General features: G+C 44.0%; 1 protein-coding gene across 3 annotated transcripts in view; it reads left to right on the top strand.

Moving 5' to 3' along the window:
* Positions 1-17566, top strand: part of PATJ (PATJ crumbs cell polarity complex component) — a 143796-nt gene that overhangs the window by 42536 nt on the left and 83694 nt on the right. For all 3 annotated transcript variants that reach the window (XM_063166236.1, XM_063166238.1, XM_063166237.1), the window contains exons 17-25: positions 5946-6155; positions 6975-7094; positions 9845-10219; positions 11389-11509; positions 12093-12249; positions 13407-13478; positions 14334-14511; positions 15343-15453; positions 16173-16250. In XM_063166236.1, coding sequence (XP_063022306.1) covers positions 5946-6155; positions 6975-7094; positions 9845-10219; positions 11389-11509; positions 12093-12249; positions 13407-13478; positions 14334-14511; positions 15343-15453; positions 16173-16250 — 1422 coding nt within the window. The remainder of the gene's footprint in view (positions 1-5945; positions 6156-6974; positions 7095-9844; positions 10220-11388; positions 11510-12092; positions 12250-13406; positions 13479-14333; positions 14512-15342; positions 15454-16172; positions 16251-17566) is intronic.

Raw genomic sequence — 17566 nt, forward strand, 5'->3', positions numbered from 1 at the left:
GGTAGGATTTCACATCCCACATGATGAAAGCCTGCTGTGGGAAACCCGTTGTGCCACCTCCTCCTCTTTATTCTGCTGTTCCCTCTCCTCCTTTGGGTGGGGCTCCGTGTGGTTTGTTGCTGTTTTTTCCCCGCTTCCCTGCGAATTCCTGTTTCTTTGCTGACATTTCCCACAACAGAAGTTTTGATTAATGCCAGCTGCACACCAGAGCTTCTGAAATTCATTGCTTTATTCCCTCACTGCAGATCAATAAATAGTAATGTTTTATTTCCAGTGCTTTGCCTTACATCACAGCAAAGTTCAGCGTTGCTCCTTGAATGCTGCTCTGTATTTAAGTTTGTGTTGCTTCAGCACATCAGCCTGCAGTTTATTTCCCTGGTACAGCCAGAGGCTGTGCGTTGTGTAATCTCCTTCCTGAGCAGCCCTGCTGACTGCAGCCCGAGTGGAAGAGGCAGAAACAGGTCTGAAATGCCTCGAATTTCACTCAGATGCAGTGGATCTAAGGAAAACCAGTGGAGCACTTCCTCGGGGATGTTTTTCCAGGCCTTGGAGTGCCTTTGGCAGTTCCAACTGCTGTAAACATGTTGGAGTGAGTGAACAGAGGGTTTGGACCTTGAGTCTCAGCCCTAAAGTGAGGCCACCTTAAGGAGGGAGTCAGACCTCACTCACAGCTGGCTCTCCCTCTCTCCCCTGTCTGTTGGAGGCACTTTGTGCTGTGAAAAGGCACAAAAAAGGGTTCTGGTCACTCCTGGCTCTTGCATCCCATTGGCATTGTTGGGGTCACTGTGCAGGGTGGCTCTGCAAAGGGAGCCACAGGCACTTCACAAAATGAGAGCATGGATGAGTATTTTGAGTAATTTCACAACACTGAGCGTGCAGGTACATTACTCATGTGAACTTCTGCCTTTGTTCTGCATAACAGTGAGACAAACATAAAATGCCTCTGCTTCTTTTCACTGTTGACGGGTGTCTTTTCCTTGTTCAGCATCAACAGTGTTGTGTCTAAGAGTCTTCCAGCCTGGTATCTTATTCACTGAAGAGTTTTAAATATGGATATATGTGTGTTAGACCTGGAAGTGGTCCCATGCAAAATGTAATGAAGCTGGGCTGCTCTGACCCCTGAGCTCCAAGGCGTTTGTTTTGGCTCCCTCACAGAAACCTGCAGTATACAAATTGGCACTTGTAAAAATGTTCAGATAAATCAAAAAATGGCACGGGGGGGGAAAAAAAGTTTCAAACTGTTTCTTTTGGGATCCTTGGCCATGCTATTTTGGATGTGTGTTTTTGTGGCAGCAGGCAGTTTGTTGCTTGAAGAAAGCTGAAATATTCTAGGAAGTCGGGGCTAGCTGGATTTAGATCTCAAGTGATGCCAAAACTAATATAGCCTGTAACTAAGTGAGAGTGACTTTGCACAGGGAATGTCAGTCACCCGCAGCTTTGTCTTACATTTTCATAGGAGCCTTTAAAAAAAAAAAAAAAGGGCAAAACACAAACAGAGCCCCGGCAAACGTGGGAGCTGCTCCCATCCAGCGGAGCTGCGGTTTCAGTGCTCCTCATCCTCAGCCCAGGGAGGGGCTGGATGGGTGGATGGGGATGGGATGAGAGCAGGGAATGAATGCCTGCGGTGCTGGGAGCTGGGCTGGCCTGGAGTGCCCTCTCTTGGCTGCTGCACACCTCACCTTTCGGCAGGGACGAGCCAACAGCCAGCCTGGTTTATCACTTTTCCTTCCCACAGGTCAGCAGCGCTGCTTCTGTCTCAGGTTTGCTTCCCAAGGCATTCTGAGTGTGGGTTTGCGGTGCCCATTTTGGTAATTAAAGCCACAATAAAGCTGCAGCTCCAGGGTTGCACGCAGGACTCTCTGAACTCCTGGGACTCCTAACATTTTAGCAGAGCTCAGGTTTTTAAGAGATTTCACACTGCCCCAAACCCAGGCATCCCAGAGGCAGCAACTGCAGTGGCCCCTGCCTGACTCTCCGCTGCTAAATGAGTCCAGAACAAACGGGGCTCTGAAAATAAGGAGAAACATTTGACACCTGGACTGCGGGAAACATTTGTGGGTTTTGATGAGGAGCGGGGTGGGGGAGAGAAGGGAAAACCTATGGTTCAGCATAGTTAAATATATGGTGTGCTAAGTGTGAATAAGTTGTGGCCATTTTAAACAAGTTCCTAGAATCCATGGCACAGAGGGGAGGGCAGCAGCTACAGCACAGGAGTTCTCCAAGGGTTACCTGGGGGCCACTGTCCTGGGCTGCTGCTGCTGCATGTGGCACAAGTGGCAAACCTTCCAACATGTGTTTTCTCTTAAAAATGAGTTTTTTGGCTTCAGGGGCTTTGTCTCCTCACTGCTTTGCAGTCCGAGTCTTCTCCTTGTTGTTCATTAATGATTCATTGGTGTAAAGGAGTCCTTCAGGAAAGGTAAAAGTTCCTCTTTAAATGTGCCAAGGCCCGTTCATTACGATCTTGGAGGTCTTTTCCAATCTTAATGTTTGTGTGATTTGTGCTCATTTTAACATGGCCAGTTCACATGGGATTGTCCATCACATTCCCCTTGTGCTCTGATACAAAGCCATGTGTTAATTTTGTGAAATACTGAAATTGTATCACTTCTGGATTAGGGGGGAGAGTTGCAAACTCCATCCCAGTAAACGAGCCTTCACTTTAAAGTGGAGGCTGAAATCTGCTCCCGCCTGCTGGTGACTAAAAATCACTTTGAGCCAAGTGAAGTGAGTGTAGAGCCTCGGGGTAGGTGTGCAGTCACTCACACTGGCGCTCTGTGGCAACTTGGAATGGTTCTAGCTGCTCTGTTAACGTGGAGGCAGCCCTGAAATCCCACTGTGGGGGTGAACTTGCCTTTTAACTACACTAACTATATACAAACTGTACCTTTTGCACTCAGTATGGAAGGAGAGGATCTGTTTTTCATCCTGCTGCAAGCACTGCTTTCTTTCAAAAACAAGACAACAGCCCTCACGGCCCAGTTGCACTCAACATTTAGAAAATGTGAATTTGGTGTTTGCTGTCTTGTTTTAGCAGGTGCTTCTTTAGGCTGTGCTTGGGGTCGAGGGTAAGCCATAAGGCAAGGTTTCAAAAAGAATCCCAGTGTTCCTTTGGTTTAGATAAGGAGAGCACAGTGCAATCCACGGTTGTGGTAGAATATTAAATTACAGAGAGAGTATGGATATACATGATTACACATTGCAGTTCAGTGGGTCTGTGCCTTTTCTTGTGCAGCTTTTGTTGCACTCCTTGTGGCAATCCCGTGGTGGTTCAGGCACTGGAGAGCCCTGAGGTTCTGGCCCTGCTGGTGCTGCTGCTGAGCGCTCCCTGTGCCGCTCATCCCGCTGCTCTCTCCCTGTGCAACAGCTCCCTCTGCTTGAAATCAGCAGTGGAATTGTTTCCTGCTTGCCTGCACAACAGTTTTTAACGTGGGCCCCCTTTTTTAAGATCTCTGCTGCTCTTCATGGAGCAATTCCAGTGCATGGCTTGTGCTGGTGTGTGTTGTGAAGCAGGGAAAATAACCACATTGTCCTCAAAACTGCTCTGCCTCGAGCTGCTGCTTTCAAGATCTCTCTTCCTTTTGGAACACTTCTTTCAGCTAAATTATCTCCTACCAAAACATGGTGATTTATTGAGCAAAACTGTTTTTATTTCAGTGGTGAGTTGAAGCAGGACTGCTTCTCATCAGAGATGTGGTAGTTGGGCCACTGACCCTGCATAGAAGCAGCTGATGGTGAGAGTCCCATGTCCTGCTTTAGTGGTTCTGATCCAGAATCCAAGAAATAACTGATTTAGATCAGACAGAGCAGAGGTTTGAACCTGGTTCTGCCCCATCCTCAGCCAGCACCAAAATCACTGGGCCAATCCTTCACTCACAGAATTTTGTCAGCTTTTCTGCATGGGTGGGGGTGAGCGCTGGGTTTGTTTCGTTCACTTTTTATCAATAGAGCTAAGCCAGCAAAAGTCATATTATAAAAGCTGTTGTGTCAGCAGAGGTGTTGTTTTGCTGAGAGAGCATTCACCCATTCAGGGAACCAGCACAGACCTCCCTGGCCACGGCAAGATGAGCCCATGGTGGGAAAACTCTCTGGTTTGGCTCTGCAGCAAAGCCTCCCTGGTGTGAGCAGTGCCTTGCTTGCTGGGAAGGGGCTCTCTGGATCCTGGGTCTGCAGAGGTGTCCAGAAGGTTATTTCTGATTTCCAGAAGGTTATTTCTGATTTGCAGTGGAGCAAACTCCCAGATTAAAACCAATTTACAAGTCTGTGCTGGTTCCATGGTGGTAGGGGTTTGCTGGCAAGAACAAAGGGCATCAGTAACTTCAGTTTTCCACATCCAACACTCAAAGCCCCTTTTTTCCCTTCATATTTTGGAATCCCTTTGGATTCCTCTTGGAACTTGCTGGGCTTTGGTTTGTTCCTGGAAATCTCCTGAGGGGATGCTGCTGGAAGCCCAGGGAATCCTCCCTGAGCACCAGGGGCAGCAGGTTTGGGCACAGACAGCTCGGGCACCTTGGCACAGGAGGTGAGCACAGGGAGCCTGCTGGGCTTGGCTGCCAGGACCTGACACTCAGGAGGAAACGTCTTGTGTGCACTGCAGATAAATCATAAAATTATAAAACTGTAAAAGGGCAGGATCATCGAGCAGCAGAACAGGAGAGAATTGTTGCTGATCTTTGTTTACTCGAATCCAGCCCCTGCGTGGCTCTTCCTGCTGAACTCTAATTTCACTTCTCTAATTCCAGCCTTTTACAGGTATTACAGGCATTGCCTCATATGTTTGCACATACCTTAAAAAACATGTGCCCTTGGAAAGCAGTGTATAGTCATATAAAAATAAAGAGCTTAAAAAGCATTCCTGTTTTCAAATTAACACTGAGGTGCTGAATTCATGGTGGTCTTCGTGATTTGTATTTTGCCCTTTTTTTATTCCTCCCATGCGCTGAATAAGATGCATGTCCTGAGGGAAAAATAGTCCATGATTGTGTATTTGGAGGCCCAGTGCATGCAAGGAGCATTTCTGAACTTTATGAGCCCTTAGCAAGGGGGAGAAAGGCTATAATTGCAATCTTAAAAAAAACAAATGAGGAAACAAAAAATATATAAAACAATTAAAACCCCATATGGGGTTTTTTTGTAAATCTTTCTGCCAGTATATAATAATTTATTATTTTATTGGATTAAGAATAATTTTTTTAATGAGTGAAGGCATGATAGAAATGGTACAGGAGACAAAGCAAAGGCTAATACAGGATAAAATATTAAGTGGATATCTTTGCATCAGTTTACAGTGTATTTTGTGCTTGACACTCTCTGTATCCACCACTACAGTGTTCCTTGCCTTCAGTAATAATCTTGGTTACTCTTCTGTTGCTGTCTCCTGTTCCCTGTTAAGGTGGAGAAAATGTCACTTCTGAGTTGTCACATGGAGTCGACAGAGCAGAAACGCTGCAGTCCCACACCCCACATCAGTTGCTAATTCTTCAATATTTGGGGCTTGCATTTGAGCTTCATGTTTTGAATTGCATTTCTGACGTTGCAGTGGTTCCTTCTGCCATCATTTCTGCTGCTCTGGAGCCCTTGGGTGACGTGCAGAGTGGTTATTTTCTGTGACATTAGCACGTCCCAGGCTGGATGGAGGCTGGTGGAAGGCTGCCAGTGTTGTTCTCTTTGCAGCTTGGCCTGGCTGTGCCTGTGTGTGTAAGGAGAGGACAGGCAGCGTATCAGTCACCTTTCAGATCTTAACATTTCTTAGTGGATTAGGCAGGTGATGGAGTATCTTCCTTTTTGCACAATCTAAACCTTGGCAGTGTTGGCAGACGGCGCTTTTTGAACGTCTTCAGTCCCGTAGCGCCAGAGGATGAACGTGCTTGAGCGCTCCTTACACACCCAAACAAACACCACCTTTCAAGGCCTTCACCTGGGGGTGTTTGATGTTATTTCCCCCCCAGGACCCCTTGGATCCAGCGGGAACAGCCATAGTGATCAGCTCCCTGGTGCCTGGTGGCGTGGCCGAGCGCGGCGGGCAGATTTTGCCGGGCGACCGCTTGGTGTTCGTCAATGAGAAACACCTGGATGGAGCCACCCTGGCAGAGGCTGTGGAAGTGCTGAAATCTGTGCCCCCAGGGACTGTTTCCCTAGGGATCTGCAAGCCTTTGGTGGTAAGAACTGGTTTTAATTATTTTTTTTTTTCTTGTTTCATCCCATGGGGTTTGTGGGGAGAATTCGGCGTAGCGCGCGTGTGCGTTTGGGAAACAGCTGAGCTGCTGTGCCTTGAGAGGGCCAAAAGTCCTGGCAAATGGACAGCTCAGTGTCCAAAACCAGCATCCTCAAGTTCCTCCTTCAAGAACATCCACGTGGAGCTGGGAGATGTGCCTGGGCAGACCCACGTGCACAGGTGTAATGTGGTTCCAGCACTTCAGCAACCCATTAAACGTGTGCTGGAGCCCATTTCTCTCTCAGACACTACTGAGGGCTTGCTTGAGCTCCATTGGCATCAAAGAAAGCTGCTCTGTTTGAAGTCAAGACTCTAAATTCAGGCAGAATTTCCCTTTTCTGGAATCAAGGCTTTGGAACAGTAGTTTACTGGGGAATGCTGCAGTATTGTTCATCAAGGGCACCCAGGCAAAATTAATTAAAGCCCCAGTTAACAGAAAGTGCTTGTAATTCAAAGTGGTAGAGGAGTTGTGAAATAGGAGTGTAGGGAAGCTGTTAAATATATTATTTCCTTTCCTAAAAATTGGTATTTCATTGTTCATGTCCTTGTATTTGTCTTGCCTTCCTACACATCTCTTTAGGTCTTAGTGCATCTGAACCAATATGTTCAAAGAATAAAAGCTGTTGACTTCTCCATTTTTTAATTTCTATTTTTATAATTCTTTTCCAGTGGTTGGTTCTCCTTCTCCCTGTTAATTTACTGAAAGATGTGGGATTTTTTTTTTGTCATTTTCCTGACTCATTGCTTGGATTACCTTTTTCAGGGAGACAGCAAAGAGGAGGAGAGAATGCACGGTGTGGAAACCAGCAGCATCAAAAGCAGCCCTGGGTCTCCAGAACCAATAGATAACACAAATTTCTCAGTAATACTTGAAGCTCCACAGGTATTTGGTTACTTTTTTTGGTTCAACTCCAGTTTATACAGACAGGAAATGATGTTTTAAAGTAAAAAAATACAGTATGTTTTTCAGATAAGGCTGAAAGTATTGGATTCCCTCTAAGAGCAAACTGTGCCAACTGTATTGGGAGCACTTAGCAATGCAGCTCCCAGACTGCCTTATCAAATTTATTATGTCATTAAAATACCTTGGGTTACCTTGGATATGAAATAGGAATGCTGTGTTGTTATTATAATCAGAAGTGGTGGGCTCAGAAAGTAAAGTATGGAAGCAGAATGCTTTTAATTATCATGAAGCAAAACAAAAAAAATAGTTTAGAGTATAAGGCACTCTTGAAATACTTTCTTCTTCATAGCCTTCTAATGTTCTCTGGAGTGATTTCTTTACTCTTGCCTCAACTTTCCTCATCCTTACTATCTGAGAAATAATTCTGTTTATTGTGGGAGGATGTGGCATTAAAGATAGTGAGAAACTCAGATACCAGGGTAATAGGCAATAATATTGCAGTTCTCACCAGTGCAGAGCTGGAGAGATGTGGCTATCTTGTAACTTTCATCTGTTCTCAAGTGCTTTGCAAAATTCATGCTGGTAAATGTATTCTTTTTACACCAGAAAATACAACGCATAAAGGATCATGCAGAACTGCAACACAGGAAGAAAAATAAACTCCAGATTTTCTTGTAGCTGAACATGTGTACCTGTCTCTGGATGCAAAACTGTTTTTAATGCTGAAATGGTAGATTAGAAGCACCAAAAGGAGAAGTATCAGAGGGTAGATGTGGGTACACTGTGAAGAAATTAGCCTGGATGATGATAAATGATATTTACTGATTTTTACAATGTAAAATGGCATTTGTTGTTTTCTGAGGGCATGAGAAGGGTTGCAGAGAATTTATACTCTGCCAGCTCAGATTGGTTTTCTACTTCCTAAATAAAACCAATGTCATTAAGTATTTTTAAAGAAAATATTTTACTTTAAAGTCCTGAAACTGGAACAATCAATTTGGACAAAACACCCGCAGGGGAATTTACTTGCATTTTGTTTTACCCCATGTGTGACAGCTTTGGTAGTAGCCAAAATTATTTTTTATTATCTTACCTGCTCGCACAGGTAGCCAGGAGTGGTGTGTTCTGCTGGCTCCCGCTCTGAGGCACTGGCAGCCAGAGTTTCAGCCCCAAAATGACGGAATTTGAGGATTTTGTTTGCTCCAGTGTCGTGTTTGCAGCATTCCCTGTGGTGTTGGTGGTGCCTGGTGCTGCAGTGCAGCAGTCAGGGAGGATGCAGAGCAAACTGCTGGGTCAGGGACACAAACCCTGTGTGGTTCTGGGCAGACACAGCTGATTTATGTGCCCTGGACCTGGGGAAGTGTTGGGAGAACGGCGCTGCAGGAGCCGAGGGGATTGGAGTGAGCATGGAGAGAATCAGGATCTCTTCAGCCTGGGGGTTTTGTGAGCAAGAGGTACACAGATCAGATGGATTAAAGGGACATTTAATGCTAATTAAATTAATAAAACGGGCTGATTTCTGGGTTGCTGGTGTTCTGCTCTGGTGCCAGCTATTGGCTGCATTGTTTCCTTGTGCTCCTGCCTCTCTCCTGTTTTCTCTCCTGCCTCTCACTTGAGCTGTACAAACGTCTTGGCAGTGTCTGGGGCTTTCCTTCTGTATTTGTACAAATGTAACCAAACAGGATCCTGACACCGAAGGTCAGAGGTGCTGCAGAGCCGTGGGGAGCCTGGGAAGGGGCAGGAAGCAGAAACAAAAACATTTGGAGGAAGGAGCCCTGGCTCTGTCCATTGCTTTTGGAGTCTGGGGGCTCGGGGTGTTGAAGTTGGGGTTGGGGGTTCTGTGGGCCACAGGGACTTGGTGGCCTGAAGGAAAAGAGGGGAAAGCTCTCAGTGTGTGGCAAAATTCTGGGATAAGTGCAGGGCATGAAATCCCAGCTGCCTGTGCAGGCTCACTGAGAGCCAATGAACAGCACCCAATTCCATCTGGGACAAACAGGAGTTGTTGGAAGTTGGGGGAGCACATGACAAATCCCAGAGAAAGAACTGCTGAGTGAGATCTTTCAGAGTGGGTTTTTAGTCCTTTTCCCTCGGTTTTGTTGGTTTTTTTGGTTGGTTGCTCTGTGGTTTGAGCACTGGAATGTAATGAACAGTCATTTATATCCTATTTTTGGGGGGTATGTGAGTCTTCCATTTCCCCTTTGCCCCAGGTTAAAAGTTGGATGAGATATCCAAGGTAGGGGCAAGCAAGTATGGCTTTTATTTGGGGTTTTCTGGGGGGGTGTTTAAGTTGCTGACACTGTTGCATAATCAAACTCTTGGGCTGTTTATTTTGCTGATAGCATTTCAAGAAACGTTCATGCATTCATAAAGCAACAGCAGATATGTCTAGAGCACAGAGATACTTTAACTAGATTTATATGTACTCCTTCCTATGGCTGTTTCAGTGTTAATTAATAATTTCATTCCCTAACTTCAGCCCAGATTGGTTTTTCCAAATGGCTGCAGCGGCATCTAAGCTGTGCAACTTAAATTTCTTTATCTTGAAAAAAATAATTGCACTGTCTACTTTTGGTGGTAAAATCATACGTCGGAGAGTCCGTTTTCTTTTAGAAAATGCAAAAGGTAGAAGATTTTAAAAATCAGGATGTAGTTTTAACAGAAAATGAAGCACAGCTTTAAAAGGGTGGGAACATGGTGTAAAATCTGTATTCCTTTAATGACCTTTGCAGGGTTTCAGGGACGAGGTGCCTTTCAACGAAGAGCTGGTTGACGAGCCCCGTGTGGACTTGGGAAGGTCGTTTCAGCTTTCTCAGAGGGATGAGGAGTACGGGCAGGAGTCCTGGGAGATGTGCGAGTTCCTGACAGTGGGAGCGCAGGGCGCGGAGCAGGAGCGCGAGATGCTGGTGGATGAGGAGTACGAGGAGGATCCCGGCTTCCTGAAGGGGGATGAGGCATCAGGTGCAGAGGAGGCAGCCTCAGACAGGAGCCCGGACGCTGAACCATGGGCAGAGCAACTGCAGGATGAGGAAACTCAAGATTTGAGATCCGGTGTTAGCCTGAGTGCCAAAGAGTCCCTGGAATATCCATTCGGGAAAGATCAAGTGGTAAGGAATGCTGTGCTGAGCACAGGTCCCTCAGGGCAGACTCCAAAACTGAACCCTCAGGACTCTCTCTAGGGTGTTAATTACTAGAATTTAATTTATTAAATTTAGTTTAATTACTATACTTCAATAAATTAAACTTATAAATTAGATTTATTGACTTGTGTACCTCTAGCAGACACCAGTCTATCCTTCTGTACATTTTGGAGATATTTTAGGTAACTTATTCTCTGTATATTTACCTACTGGAGTGAAATATGTGCTTGATATATCTACAGGCATCTTAAATTTGTCTTTTTACCCAAAAACCTGTGGGTTTGGGGCTTTTTTTTTGGAAGCTGTGCTGATATGGGGCATGTCAGTAACAGCAGAATGTCACATCATGGGTTTGAGAGTCCAGAGGCTTCAGTGAAGGGAACTCCCTCTTTTCCTTATTCTTTTAAACCCAAATCAGTCCCTTCAGCCAGATTGTGTATTTGAGTACAAAATAATCTGCTGGAAGGAATTGTGACAAGGATAGTGGTGGATTAAGGAGTGGGAGGAGACAGGTTCAGGTAGACTGCAGAACTCTTTATTTTCACATCTTTCTCGAGTACTGGGAATTATTTTTTCCTTCTGATTCTTTGTTCATCCCCTCACCAAACAAAAAGCTGATATTATCAGCCTCCCATGCACCAGCTTCTGAGGCGTGTGTGCTTTTACATGAAAAAAAATGGAGTGGAAAAGCATTTGACATCACAGCCACAGAGAAATTCAGGTTTTGTTTGGCTTGTCCCCTTAAGCAGTACGTGTATAAACAGATAAAAAGAAGTTTCTACTGACAGTTTTATACCAGAGTGCACAATATTAAATTTATTTGTTTGTTCCTTATAAAAAAACAAATGAGCAAGAGTAAAGAAATTTTTGTCTGAATTACAGGTGAGGAGAAAGATACAGTTGCTGTATATTTCAATTGCATATAACATTCCTCATGCCTCTTCTTAATGCAGTGCATAAATGAGCAGTTAGTATTTAAATGAGCAGTTAGTATTTCATAGTTACCTGAATAAATATGAATGTAGCTGAGGAAATGTGTGTGTTTGCTGTAAAAATGAATGTTCCTGTCAAACACCCCTGTGTAAGTTAATACCATTGCTTTCTAACTTTAATTACTTCTTTTCTCCTCTCTGAAGTGTGAAGAGAATGCTGCTTTAAGGTCACACATTTCTGGAACCACATCTCCCAGCAGCTACCAAAAAGACATATTTGATACTGAAACTACCCAGGCAGAAGGGAAAACTGAGATGAATTCAGGTTTGTAAGAAGGTTTCTCTTTATCTCATCATTTCCTATTTACAAATTTCAGTTTTTTTACCAAAACAAAAATACTTTCAAATGAGAAAATATTCAAATCAAGAGTTCTGCAGGCTCAAGACAGTCTGGCATGAAATGGGTTTCAGCTTTATAATCTTGCTTCCTCCTCCAAATCTGACCAGTGATAAATGAATACAGAAATAAAGTGACATGCTCTGGAGGTGATCTAGCACAACCAGAAATCTACAGGTGATCTGTGTGGTAGAAAATTGCCCCAAATCCTGGGTTTTGGATCTGGGCTTAGATTTCTCCTTGTCACAGATGGATGGTTGAGATTTGGTGGATTCATCAGAGAAATAAATTTATCAGCCTGCCTGGAGTGGCACTCCCTGCTGGGGAGGAAGGAGCTCCAAGCCCTGTCCAGACTGGCCTTGAACACGTTGGGAACCTGGTGGGATAAAGGGTTTAATTCCAAGGGTGAAATAATTGGTGGGTGCCTGGACAGAGGAAGCAAAAGTTCACATCTTCCCCCTTTTCTCACATCTTCCCCCTTTTCTCACATCTCCCCCCTCTTTTCCTTCAGGGCCAAAGCTTCAGAGTGACTCCAAAGGACCTGAGCTTGCTGCTGATTCAGAAGCAGCTGGAAAGGAAGCCCTGAAAGGGGAGAATTATGTCCTTCCCAAGAGCCAGGAATCTGGGAGAGTAACCACCTTGGCTCAGCCTAGAGCAGCATCAGGCAGGTATGGAGGAAGATCTCAGGTTTTGAAAGAGTTCATTTAATAATCCTAACTGTCCTCTTGCTTTACTCAGCTGAATGATGATTCAGGGCTGTGTGGAATGCTCAGACAGACATAGAGCTCTGTAACTTTATGTTCTTCCCAAGAGCCAGGAATCTGGGAGAGTAACCACCTTAGTTCAGCCTAGAACAGCACCAGGCAGGTATGGAGGAAGATTTCAGGTTTTTAAAGACATTAATTTTATAATCTTAACAGTCCTCTTTACTCAGCTGAATCATGATTAAAGGCTGTGTGGAATGCTCAGACAGACACAGAGCTCTGTAGCTTTCACAGAAGATGGAGTTTGGCTTAAAACCCGAAAACTTCCCATGTTTCCTCCCTTGAATATTGGGACAGAAATGTGCAGCACTGCAGTGAGGGCAGTGTGGAGGAGCCTTTACTCGTGGCTCCTTCAGGAGCTCTCCTCCTGGTTTTCCCTTCCCTTTGTTCTTCCTTTTGGGAGGAGCAGAATTCAGGCTCTCAGGCCTCTGCAGGAAACTTCAGTGGTGCTGAGGAGCCTTGAGCTGGCATTGCTGTGGATATTTGCTTTATCTGTCCCAATCTTCCCCCACCAGTTTGGGGGTCAGTGGGTGGTGGAGCTTTTGGGGCCTTTGATTCCAATCCTCAGAACTCCCCTAATTTCATCTGAAATCCTCTCTCAGAGGAAAAGCAGCTCCACAATAAGGTGGAGAGGATTATTCTGTAGGGTTTAATGGAACACACTCAGGATCTGTTCTCCCACTTGGATCATGATCTGCTTACTGCTTTTGGCATGTTTATATCCCTCTCCAAGCATCACAGCATATTTATCAGAAAGTAAATGTTAATTGCTTAAATAGTCATTTCCAGTGAGTAAATGCAGTGCAGATTTGTGTATCACAGAGCAGCTTATAAATTTGGTCTGCCCATCATGTTTATTTCTGGAGCATTCCTTAAGTACATTTAAACCTAAATACAAAAATTCCTGTCTGGTCTGTTGACTCTGTACATTTGCTTTAAACTGGGCAGTGTGAGAAGGTGTTGCTGTCTCTCTGCCAGATACAAAATATGTGAGGAATTGTGACCTGGCATGGGTGATGCCTCTTTTATTTTTTATTTTCTATTCCTTTGCCCCAAATTAGTGAATTACCCGAGAGAGAAGAAGGAGAAGGAGAAGAAACTCCAAACTTCAGCCACTGGGGACCACCACGAATGTATGTTCACATTTTTCCTTCCCATTTACCTCATGTCTTTTTTTTTCTCTGAGCCACATTAGTTCTTCTTGGGTGTTTTTTTTTTTTCCTCTCCTCCTCTGCCAATAACTTTAGGGTACCTGTGTACCTTGGGCTTTCCTGAAGACGGGGAATTTTTAACAGATGTTCAGCAGAATTCTGCCTTCTATTTATACAGCTGACTTGGGAGAGCTTGGCTGGTTTAGGCTGTGGATGACCTGCAAGTTCTTGCTCATTTAATAACTATTAGGTGTGAACAATGCACACAGTGCTGGGCTGTCTCCCTTTCCAGGGGTTCCCTGCTAAACCTCCATGGCAGGATTCCAAATTGCCAACCCAACCTTTTTTTAGCCACATCCTTGTTGTATTGTGAACGTTTTTAGGTGAATTGTTTTTATGGTCCCAAGTAAAATATGATCAGAAAGTTCCTGCTTGAGCTGATGAATATGCGCTGAAGTCAGTGTTCAGAAAGTTGTATGAAATACTTCATTATTTGTCTGATGTGCCACTTGCAGGGCTTCCCATTCCCAGACACTTTGCTCAGGCTGAAAAGGGATGAGTATTTACTTGAAGATCTGATTTTCTCTGAAGTAAAAGCCTCTGCCCAGTGGGCAGGGATTGGCAGCAGAATTTTGCTCTTTTTGTGGGGTGAGATCTGCTCAGGGTGAAAACTCAACTCTGTTGAGAGCAATCTCAGCTTCTGACTTTATCCCTTTACTCTGTTAAATCTTCTTGAAAGACCAGGAGCTTACATTTATTCAAGGCTTTGCATTTGTAGTTAAAAAAAAATCCCAAACTGTTTGAAGCTCTTGAAACTACCACACATTTTATTTTCAGTGTTGAGATCTTCAGAGACCCTGAGGTGTCTCTTGGAATCAGCATTGTTGGTGGACAAACTGTCATAAAGCGCCTGAAGAATGGAGAAGAACTTAAAGGGATCTTTATCAAACAAGTTCTGGAAGACAGCCCAGCAGGAAGAACAAGGGCTTTAAAAACTGGAGATAAAATACTTGAGGTAAATGGAGATAAACCTTCCTTTTTAGTCTGAGAAATAAAAACTGTCTCAAACGGCTTTGGGTGGAGAGAGGAACAAAATATTGCCACCACTTCATGAGGTATTGGCAACACTTTGTTTTGAAAACCAAAGGAAAGCTCTGGTGGTGTTTCTTTTTTTTAAGGTCTGACTATGGAGCTCTTTTAACTTTCTCCTCTGTATTTAAGAAAAGATGTGTCCTGGTGTCTGAGGGGGAAGTGAAAAAAATGGGAGTGTCCTCCTCCTGTACAAATGGGGAATAAGTTACAGCATATCTGTGAGCATAAATTTAATATATACAAGGACACAGAGTGTTCATACTGAATTATGGGCTGTTATTTTGTGCGTGTGGATTTAGAGTGGTTAACTGATAACCACTGTTTGGGATAAATCCCTGGTTCTGGCAGGTGCTGTGGGGGAAAATGTCATTCCTGCCTCTCACCTCTGGTTGGTTTTTTTTACTCATTTTTCTCCAAATTAATACTTCAGAATCTGGGGTGCCAAGCTGATAGTGCTGTTCAGATTTAGTTTACAAACAGGTACAGCCTGAAAGAGTTAGAGCTAATGTTATGTAACACTCTGACAATCTCATTTCTTATGTTTTTATCTAGAAGGGTTTGGGCAACATATGGCCATCTTTTAATTATGAATACCAAGCAATACACTTTTCTTTAAACCATCATCAAATCATACTTTACAAATAATTACTCTTGACTGTTTCTGATGCCTTCCTCAGATACACTAATCTGCTGCAAGTGTGTGTGATGCCTTGTCATGACTCTGTAGCTAATAAAAATAAACTCTGTTTGTCAGGTTTCTGGGGTAGACCTACAGAATGCCACCCACAAGGAAGCAGTAGATGCCATCAAGAATGCAGCAAATCCTGTGGTGTTTGTAGTCCAGAGCTTGGCTAATGTACCAAAAGTAAGTTTATTTCTATTTTTATTCCAAAACTTAGTAAATGCATAGCATGCATCTTACTTTAAACTTGGCTAAACTCCTTTCAGCCATTTCTGTCAATTTTTGTGTCCAAGGATGGATCCTTTCAGTTATAGACCAGTTGATTGATTGATTACTTCTCTGGCCTAATTGAAAGCCTCATTTGTGTAATTTACATGGAGTAGATGTAAATCTGTTGACTAGGTGTTAATTCAACTCTCATACCTGTGTGGCAAGAGTCTGGCCCTGTGCATTTTAATTTGCCCATATTTTATAATCTAGAAATAAATTCTATTGTCCAGAGAATCAAAGCTGGAATTAAAATGAGTCAGATTCACACCAGCATCTCCTTGTGAAATGTGTCACCAGAGGGACCTGAAACAGTTCCCTGGGAGCAATTTCCAAGAGATTTGAGACATCTCCTCATCTTTGAGGCAAGAAACTTTTCAAAGCCTTACTAAGAGCTGACATACAATTCTACCTGCCTAAAGTCCACACAGAAACTCCAAACTTTTGATGTAAGAATGTAATTCAGTAAGTCCAGTGAAAGAATGTAATTTATAGACTGCACTGCAGTGCTCTTCTACACTGGGCAAAGTGCAGAGTGCACTGGGGAACTTTGCTGTTGTCAGGAGCTGGTTTTGGATGCTTGTTTTGCAGATATAATCCTCTCTCTAATGTGGGTAATGTACATTGGTTTTCAGGTGGTTTCTCCTGCCCAGCCTAAGGGAATCAAAGTCAGCAAAGATCAGGATGCAGACAAAGAAAATAAGAGTGATAAGGTATTTATTCCATTCAGTGCTGTACCCAGGTTTTACTAAATCAAATGGTATAATAGCATGTGTTCTAACTCTATGATAAGCTTCCTCCCAAGTCTGAAATTAAATTTGAAGTGTTTTGTTGAAATATCTTTGATTCTGGGACTTTTTGCCAAATTCCTGCCAAATAATCTGACATTCATTCTGTGGGTGTCTGCTGGGTGCTGAAACCCTGTACTTAGCACAGCTCCTCACTGTCAGCTCTCTGAAGTACCTGGTTTGCTCCGTGTGGAGGCAAATTGATTCCCTTTGTTCAGCAGAAACAGAGCAATGGCAACACGTACACAAATGATATCCTCAGTGTGAGGCTGCCTGCAAGCCAGTGAAATCACCTCATGGGATGATGACATCCACAGAGTCTCCTGCATTTCCCAGCTGTGTAAAATGAGGAAATGACTGAGGGGTCTGGGGCTGCTCAGATAATTGTGAGGCAGTTACTGCGCAGTGAGTTCTAAACTATTTCACTGCAGCTTTAAAAGACAAAAAACCCTGTTTGGTAGAAAACAGGGAGTTTGTGTTAGTAAGGGAGTAAGGGAAAAATTTAATTTTTCGTTTTCAGCTGTATCACTCCCATGCCCTTGGTGTTTTCCTGGGGGATTTGCCCTGACTGAGGAGTGTAGTTCAGGTACTTTGAGGGTGTGAGAGCAGAGACAGAATTAATGCAGTCAATAAGTTTTGCCTGGTGCGGTTTAACTACAAATAGGATGAAGTTTCCATTTGATCCTGCCCAGCACTCTGGTGTTTGTTGGGTACTTGAGAGGACCCTTTTACCTCCAAAAGTTTTTGTAAAGGCTCCTTTCAGATCCTGTCAGGGACAGCAGCGGCGAGGCTCACTTATCAGAAAAGGTGTTGGAAGACATGCTTTCATGCCAGAGGATAATACTTCCAATGAAGCACTTACAATCCCCTTTTCTTGTGTCTTTTTTATCTGTATTTCTAATCTCCAAAGCTCTCATCCTCTGGCAACGTGCTGCCTTTAATCTGCAGCACTCCGGTGCGCCGCGTTCTGCGGCGTTCCGAGGTTAAAGAGGGAGCCTCGTCTTTTGCAGGCCTTTTTCATCTATTGCTGCTGTAAACTGGTGGGTGGAATATAGAGGAGCTCCAGTGCATGAATATGTAGCTCCTTTTGGGCTTTGAACGTGGGCTCACAAAGCAGTGGCAGTGCACTTCTGTGGGGCCGTCTCGGAGTTGGGAAGAGTTGCTATTAGTGGATTATTAGTCCACATCCCTGTGGGGAATCACTGATATTTCTAGTCCAGTCTTCAGACAGTCACAAAAGA

This window comes from Melospiza melodia, chromosome 11 (genome assembly GCF_035770615.1).
Source record: "Melospiza melodia melodia isolate bMelMel2 chromosome 11, bMelMel2.pri, whole genome shotgun sequence".
NCBI classification, from domain to species: domain Eukaryota; kingdom Metazoa; phylum Chordata; class Aves; order Passeriformes; family Passerellidae; genus Melospiza; species Melospiza melodia.